Source organism: Sceloporus undulatus, chromosome 4, assembly GCF_019175285.1.
Source record: "Sceloporus undulatus isolate JIND9_A2432 ecotype Alabama chromosome 4, SceUnd_v1.1, whole genome shotgun sequence".
NCBI lineage: Eukaryota > Metazoa > Chordata > Lepidosauria > Squamata > Phrynosomatidae > Sceloporus > Sceloporus undulatus.
The window spans coordinates 52,906,997-52,915,791 of NC_056525.1; the positions used below are offsets into that span (position 1 = coordinate 52,906,997).

An 8,795-nucleotide genomic window follows, 5' to 3' on the forward strand; every position below is an offset into this window, starting at 1 on the left:
AAACTAACAAGGAAGCGCACACAAGCTCAGAGAGGCTGAAGCTCTTGCTTCAGTTTACTGGCAAGGGCAAGACTTGCCTGCATTCTCTCCTCTCCCCTCTTCCTTGGTTAATTGAGTGAAACTCATTTTGCATTTTAAGCAAATGAAATAAGCCAAGCACAAAGGGATAACATGGAAGTAGGAAACAAACAACATTTTAAAGGCAGCTGAAAAAATGGGATGACAGAGGATTGACTGAGACTGTCCTTGCCAAATTGGGACAGTTGGAGTATATAATTTAGTCAGAAGTACAGTACATCCCATTGATTTCAATAGGACTATTGAAGCAAGTATAGAGTTATAGTCATAGGAATTACTCTAATCAGTTGCATTTCTTAAAGCCAGAAATGCCTTAAAGGCTGAGCTACAACTCCCATCATTCTTCCGAGTGGGCTGCTGACTTGAACTGATGGGCACTGTTGTCCAACAACACCTAACTAAGTTGAATGACTGTTGCAGCATAGCGGCAGATAATGTCACTCCTTTTGTAACAATAATAACGTTTGTTTACTTTTAGGTGTAGCTTCACTAGTAGGTGGTTTTCTATTACGGTCAGTAGCTAGTAGCCAGAAGTAACTATTTAACTACTTTTGAAAATGAGAGGTTTTTTAAAAAGAGAAAATTGTAACTATAACAATGGAGGGAGGGGCATTCAGGAGCTATTTATTTTTTATTTTAAAATTTATGTACAGTATTTATTTATTTTTAAAGCATTTATTTTTAAAGGTGATATTTGCAGTGCTGCTTAAATTACTATGCTACACTGGTTCTGAGAATACTTTATTAACAAATAAGAATTCTAAGGGTTACCTCTGGTGTTAGAAAACAACCTTGACAATAGCCAAAATGGTAGGTTTGATATGAATACGAGTGGTAAAAATGGTTAATAAATTATGTGACCAATGTGAGCTACTTTTGCCTACTGGAACAATTACTGCAGTTAGTTAGAAACGTGTCTTTTCTGCTAGGTAATTCAGTCTTCAGTCTAATGTGTTGGTCTTTAACATGTACTTTATATTGTTGAAGTGTGCCTGTTATAACAAAAGAGGAAAAATGAAGAGGTAAAATATTACTGCCATGTTTTAGCTGTACTAGCACTTTTAGAATTATTAGTAATATTGCAAACAGTGACTTCCTCTTCAAAGCTTCATTTCCTAAATCTAACAATGCTTATCTGTAGGAAAATGTGGTAATTGGTTCTGAAGAAGTTGTGACAATGATAGTGTCATAATGTTCTCTGTTGCTGTTGCTTTATCATACCAAATTAGATGGGACACTTATCACAACGTATTTTGCTTTAGGAACAGGCTTCCATTTCAGGTTACTTTCATCATTGGACTCTCCCCACTTGAGGGGGAAAAGCCTTGTTTTCCCAAAATGCCCGATGTTTGGGAAAACATTTATATTGCTTTTGAGTCCATGATTGCAGTGCTTGCGATCCTGGGTAATATCCTGGTCATTTGGGTGCTGAAGTTAAACCGGACATTTCAGAAGAGTATCTTCTACTTCATTATCTCACTGGCAGTAGCTGATATTGCTGTTGGACTTGTCATGCCAGCAGCTATTGTGGTGAGCTTAGGCATCCAGATGCCATACGATGCCTGTCTGTTCATGTGCTGTTTGCTTGTGGCTTTTACTCAAGCCTCCATCATGTCTTTACTTGCCATAGCAATTGACAGATATTTGAGAGTACGGCTGCTCATCAGGTGAGTCTTACTTGCCAACTAATAATTTTTCCAATTTGATTTCGGTACCAGGTTTTAAATTCTTGTATAAGATACAGATGTCTTTGTGGAGAGTGATAATTTTTGGACCTGATCTATCTGGTTTGTACAAGTATTGCCAAATTACATGATTTTGGTTAAATTTTAGAAAATTTCTAAAATTCTTCAGCTGAGGTTGAACTATAAATGCTGTGCCAGGTCTACCAGCCTTGTTCAAAGGGAGAGCAGTTTGCTGTTTCCATACATGTATAAGCCTATGGCATTAGATTTAATTAGGTGTGCAAAGCACAGAACGCCTGTAAATGTTCAACTGCTGTGCAAATGCAACAAAAAGCAAGCGTTCATATTGCACATAAAAGAAAATGGCTATTCATTAAAACAAGCATGCCATTTAAAACACATGTATAGTGGTCCCTTGCTATCTGCTGGGATTTGGTTCCAGGACCCACCATGCATACTGAAGTCCATGGATGCTCAAGCCCTATTATATACAATGGCATGGCAACATGGTATCACTTATATAAAATGGCAAGATCAAGGTTTGCTTTTAAAAAAATATTTTCAAGCCATGGATGGCTGAATCCATAGATACAGATTCTGCGGATATGGACAGCTGACTGTATATCTTTGAGCAATGAGCAATCCCTAAATTTAGCACCTTAAGGGCTAAGGTTTTAATTTGTTCTGGGGGAAAGATGGGATATAAGTTAGATAATGATAATGACACAGTTGTGGAAGGTGAAAACATAAAGGATGAAACAGATTACTGAAATGAATGAAAAACTAACAGGTGCATGTAGGGCAAACTTGTTTATATACGTGAATAGTTCTAAGCATTGGGATGATGAACTAAACAATAATAGGAAGGGGATGAAGATTACTTACAAGCAAGGACTGGAGCCTAACTTTCTTGGGCTGACAGTCTCAGCATAATTCTTCAAGTGATAGTCAAAGAGGAGGAGCAGGAGGAGGAGGAGGAGGAGGAGGAGGAGGAGGAGAGATTAAATTTGTAGAACAATAGGTCTGCCTGAGACAACTGATGTTGACCTTGTGTCACATACACAGCTCAGGTATGGTCACCAAGATGGCAAAAAAGCTTCAGCTGTGATTTTCCCAAGGAATGGACTAACGGATTGAAAACATCATAATACTGGCATGTTTGGTAACATATGAAGGACATAGTTAAAAAAAATGATAGTTAAAGCATGGCTGCTTTGGAATAACCCAATTAAATGGAGACAAATATATACTACTAAAGAAAGTTGTTAGTGGATTTATAGACTGGTCCTATGTTGGTGATTTACACTAATGTGAGGGTTCAAAGGACATAAGCCATGTTTACAAGCAATTTAACAAAGGTGCAGGGAGATCAGCAAAAACATATTCTGTCAGGAGATAAAGCTGACCTGTGGCTCTGAAGCAGCTCAAGTGCCAGAAAGGCACTTTTATTTCCTGATGGAGATGGTCTTCATTGCTGTTCTCTCATCAGTGCAGTGCCTTAGAGCACTTTACTTTGGCTGCTTGGCTGACCCTTACTATGTCACGTAGACTGGACAAGAAGGTCTTGGTCTTTATTTCCAAGGAACTGTATTTAAATGTTCTCCATTGATGGAAGATTCTTTGATCCAATAAAGGGCCAGCCCTACCATTAGGCAAGGTGAGGCAACTACCTTAAGGAACAAAATTTGGGGAGAAAGTGACAGGGATCCTAACTACCCTTCCTGACATCCAGGCCTTTCTTATTTCTTGGAGATGTAGCATGTTACTTGAAGGAACACCTCTCCCTACATAATCCGCCCCGCACTCTAGAACATCGGGGAAATACTTACTCGAATACCCCAGAGTGAGATCATCAACAACCCACCAGAGAGCCTATACAGCAATAGCTCCAACTCATTGGAATGCACTCCCAGAAGGGATTAGACTCAGCCCTACATTGGAAGCCTTTAAAAAGGCACTGAAAACCCATCTTTTCCAGTTAGCATATCCTTCCAACTCTATATAGAGATATTACACCCCGATAAGACCAATGTGCCTAACCAAAACTGATAGTGTGACTGTTGATATATTGTTTTTAAGGTTTTTAATCTGTATGAAATTTTGATATATTGTATTGTATTTTATTGTAATATGTTATAATTTGATATGTAAACCACCTTGATCTGGAGGAAAGGCAGTATATAAATAAAAGTTTTTTTATTATTATTATTTATGTGGCCTGGCCTGCCTCCACCCCAGTTTGCCTGCTTGGATGTGGTGAAGTATGTTTATCTTGTGACTAATGACAAATGTAACTGGAATGACTTTTGGCTTTTATAAGTGATACAGGGGTGGGGGACATTGCTTTTATCATTGCCTCAGGCAGCAGTATATCTTGGGCCAGACCCAATCCAGTATTCTGGTGTCATCAGAATGGGTTGGGAAGAAATATGCATTGATTTATCTTACCTACAAGGCTTCCCTCATCATTCCAAGAAAGGAAGGTGATCCCTCAGAACTGTGTTTGTGCAGCAGCAAAGCCTTTGCTCCCCACCCCTTAAAAATGTTTGGTTAAAGGCTGCCTGCAACGTAGCATCCAGACAATTTGGCCCTTTTAAGTGCTTTATTGCAAATAGTAGTGTATCATTCCTGCAACAGTAGGCAGCTGATGATGTGATGCTCTTCAAGCAGAGCTGTTTTAAAGCAGGAATGGGCAATTGGAGTGCAGCTTTCGACCTTGGGATCCTTCAGGGGCCACATAGACTGTCAAAAAGAAAAACACCTGGAAGCAGTTGGACACTCACTCTTTTTTTTTTTAAACTGTGTTAAAATAGTGGTGGGGAGAGGGCCTTCAACTTATTTAAAAGGTGAATTGCCACTCAGTCTTCAAGGAGGTGCAACATGCCCTTTATTTGTCTAGAAAAACTAGATGATCCAATGAGTTTGAAAGAATCAAGGACCACAAGGCTTGGAAAATGGCACACAGCCTCAGGGCTACATTTTGCTCACCTTTGTTTTAAAGCATGTCATCTCATTTGATGTCATTTTATTTTTCTCCACTTAAATAGGTATAAGCTAATAACCACTGAGAAAAGAATCCGTATGGCTTTGGGAACAGTTTGGCTCTTGTCGCTGCTAGTAGGATTTATTCCCATGTTTGGCTGGGCAGAAGAAAAACCGGGAAACTCAAGCAATGTGGAATGCAAGTTCAGAAACGTTATGAAAATGGACTACATGGTGTACCTGAGCTTCTTCACTGGCACACTTGCCCCGCTGATTCTCATGTGTGTCCTTTACACAAAGATTTTCTGCATCATCCGATCAAAACTGGAACTATGTTCAGGGAGTGGCAAGGGGCAAGGAATAAGTTACAGACATGAATTAAGGATAGCCAAGTCATTGTCCTTGGTCCTCTTTTTATTTGCTGTCTGCTGGCTGCCAATGTGTATTCTGAACTGTCTCATGCATTTCTATTCCATTCTCGACATCCCAGAAAAGATAGTATATTTGGCTATTCTGCTTTCACATTCCAATTCAGTCATGAACCCCATTGTCTATGCTTTCAGGATAAAAAAGTTCCGGAAAACTTGCATCCAGATTTTAAGAACCTATGTTTTGCAGATGGACCCAGAAACTGATGTACCTGATGGACACTCATCATCTGAACCATTGTAGCCCCCTTATACCAAATCACACTCTTTGACTAGGCTCTATAATATTTTCTATGCTGGGCAGAAAATACTCACCAATGGCTCAATCAGAGGTGTCAACCCTGCTACCTGCAAGTCTACATTCAACAGGTGATGGCAGGGATTGAACTTCAGTCCCTCTGCCCTGGGTGAGAGTCTCTCCCTGATACATCACTGCACTAGTGATAAATCAGGACCCAAATGGGCATTGAACTTTTCAACAAAAGTCCAAAATTTTAATTTCAATCTTCCTTATTAACATAACCACTTCCTCACACTTCTTTGTTGGTCCCTCATGGTTGAAAAGTGAGAATGAAAGTTGCTGGAGATTAGAATTTGACATTTTTGTAAAACAACTTCCAATCAGATGGCGGTACAGTAAAAGGGAAAGATGAAGTAATAAGCATGCATCTAGTTGAGGAAAGAAGTGGAAGTTTGCAGCATCAAGGCTGAAGTCAGATCATTTCAGTGGTCTTCAAGATTGGAAGCCTGTTGGTGGATTATGTTAGTGGGTGCACTCAAGTAATTCAGTTCTACTGAACCTATTTCTCCAATGCCTTACTTCCTTCATAGTGATTATACTATTTTTTCTCTTCTGCTTTCACTATCACTACAAAGTTATTAAACATATTGTATAAAATTACCTTCAGGCTATGTATACAAGCTATACATGAAAGATAAAAGGATTTTGTGTTTAGACTTGGGTCCCTTCTCCAGAATATCTCATTATGTATGTACAGTGGTACCCCGGGATACGAATGCGCCGGGTTACGAATTTTTCGGGATACGAAAAAATCCCATAGGGATTTATTGCTTCGGCTTACGAAGGTTTCTTCGGGTTACGAAAAAACCGCGGCGCTATTTTCCGCCACTGGAGGGCAGCAGAGAGCTATTTTTCCATTAGCGCCTATGGGAATTCGGCTTACGAAGGTATTTCGGGTTACGAAATTAACCGCGGAACGAATTAATTTCGTAACCCGGGGTACCACTGTATATGCAAAGACAGGTATTCCAAAATTCAAAATAATAATAATAAATTGAAATACAAAACATTTCTGGTCCCAAGCATTTAGCATAAGGAAGACTCAGCATGTACCACTGTAAGTGTATCTGCAAACAAATATAACCACCTACCTGCTGCTTATTTATCAAACATTCCAGTGTATTTTCAGACACATCATAAAGCACTTAACCACATGCATGTATAAAATACATCTATTATAGGTAATGCAGGTGCTTTGAATTTGCTTGCCTCACTTGCAACAAGACGCAAGAATAGCAGCGTTCCAGTCTGATAACAATTTCTAATCATCACCCCACAAACGCATTACCTTCTCATTAAACTTAAGAATAGCACCATGTTTCTCAATGGCCAAACCAGTTACTAGTATTTGCATAGTAAATCACTTTTCTGCTTGTTGCGACTACCGTTCTAGAGTGTACTATCACAGGTGTCCTAACACTCAACGCTTGGTGACTCTTTGCAGATTATATGAACATACCCAGTTCAAAAGAATCAAAGAAGCTCTCCTTTAAATCTCTGGCTTCCAATGACTTAATTGGAGTGCCAGCTTAGCGTAAAAGACAGGTTATATATAAAAACGAGTGATATGGAATTGTAAATTCAAGTCACATCATCATGCTTTGTCCACCACAGAATGAACATTCATTTCTAAACTTCTCCTTCTGGGACACTTTTTGTTGAAGTTTGCAATATATGAGTCAAGAGCATCTCATGTCTGTAAGGTACAGATGTCATTGTAGTCGGTGTGTATATGAAAATCCCACCACCCAGGAAGTGGACCTTAATATGAGAATATTTTATTATTTATCAAACTTTAACACATCAGAATATTGGGTATATTTCAAGAACAAAATTATTTTCAAAGAAAAAAAATACTGTATTTATTTTAATGATTTATATGCTGCATTTCAACATTAAAAAGTAGGCATTATCTATAAGATGCTGCATGTTATTGTGTAAAATACATTTCAAGTCCCTTTAGTAGGGTCACACGTTTGGTTTACTTAATCACATACCTTACTTTTTCAGTATAAATGTGCCTAGAAGAATGTTCTATTCAATTACAAAACCTTTCAAATTCACATATTTTAGGTTCCTGTCCCAATTATGCTCTTGTCCCAATTACACTCTAAGTAGAACTTGTGGGTTCAAACAGGGAACTGGGATTATGTCTTTGATAGAAAGAATTTAGAAGTGCTTCTTAAGATACAACCAAAATGTTATCCTGGATTTATCAAGTGTTCCTTCTGCAAAATATGGGAGTGCTATGTCCCGCATTTGTCAGTTAATAGATTTGGTATGTTAAATGCTACTAGAAATGTATATTGTAAATTGTAATGTTATGTTTCAAAAATAATTATTATGTGAAAATAGTTTGCTAAAAGATATATTCAAATCTTTCTAACAAGTAAGATTGAGTGCTATGGAGTTGCTCCAAATACAGTCAAATCTGGATCCCACCTGAAATCTTCTATGCTTCCATGTCCCCTTCTTGTAACCTTGTTCTAAAACTGCATGTAAGACAAAGCTGATTAAGAAAGGGTAACAAAGATACACACACACACACATATTGTCAAAGGGTTAAAGTCAGCACACTGGGAAATGCTTAGATGTGTGTGTGTCTGACCATGAGCATCTAGCACTGGGAAGGATAAGGCTGATCATACACAGCTGATGATCATACGCTCAAGGACACTCTGGTGCCTGCGTGCACTAAACTTGGATGATGAAATATGTGTCTGGATTGCACAGAGGACACTTTAGAGTGTGGGACAGGAAGTGATTGAGTTTGGGAGACCACATGGTCTGAAGGCTATATAAACTCAAGGGCTTCCAGTAATTGCTTGTGGGTTGTAGTAGGAGTTGGTATTCGTGTGATCTGTATTATAGCACTGTAAATAAAGCACTTTGGGAGACTCGGCTTGTCTGGTCGTTAATCAGCTGAAGCCAGGCATCGGTTGCTGAGAGTCTCCGGAGATTCCTGCATTCCTTCAGTTCCTGGAAGACATTCAGTTGCTGTTATCTCTACTGAGGGCTGTGAACCAGTTTCTGAATTTGCCAGTTATACTCTGCTATATACCAGCACTGGCTATATGGCTCAGATGAGTTGCTGACATATATATATTCCACCCCCCCCCCCCCCCCCCCAAACCAAGGCTGGGCAGCCTGAGCAGCACAAGCTGTTCACAATATTTCTTGTGAAGCCAGACTTCCTCTTTTTACAAGCTTACAAAAAGCATGGAGTTACCAACTGAATAACAACATATTAGGAAACTGTATTCACAAGAAGTTTTATAAACATTTAGAAAACATTGAGAAAACAAGCAAGGGAAAGAAGTA

At 38.9% G+C, this 8,795-nt stretch overlaps 1 protein-coding gene across 1 annotated transcript; it reads left to right on the forward strand.

The window, feature by feature from the left end:
• Window positions 1-1,321: 1,321 nt before the first annotated feature.
• LOC121929200 (adenosine receptor A3-like) lies at window positions 1,322-5,467 on the forward strand. The gene is made up of 2 exons (XM_042464520.1): window positions 1,322-1,745; window positions 4,811-5,467. The coding sequence occupies exons 1-2, from the start codon at window positions 1,417-1,419 to the stop codon at window positions 5,415-5,417; spliced, it is 936 nt and encodes a 311-aa protein (XP_042320454.1). The 5' UTR covers window positions 1,322-1,416; the 3' UTR covers window positions 5,418-5,467.
• Window positions 5,468-8,795: the final 3,328 nt, after the last annotated feature.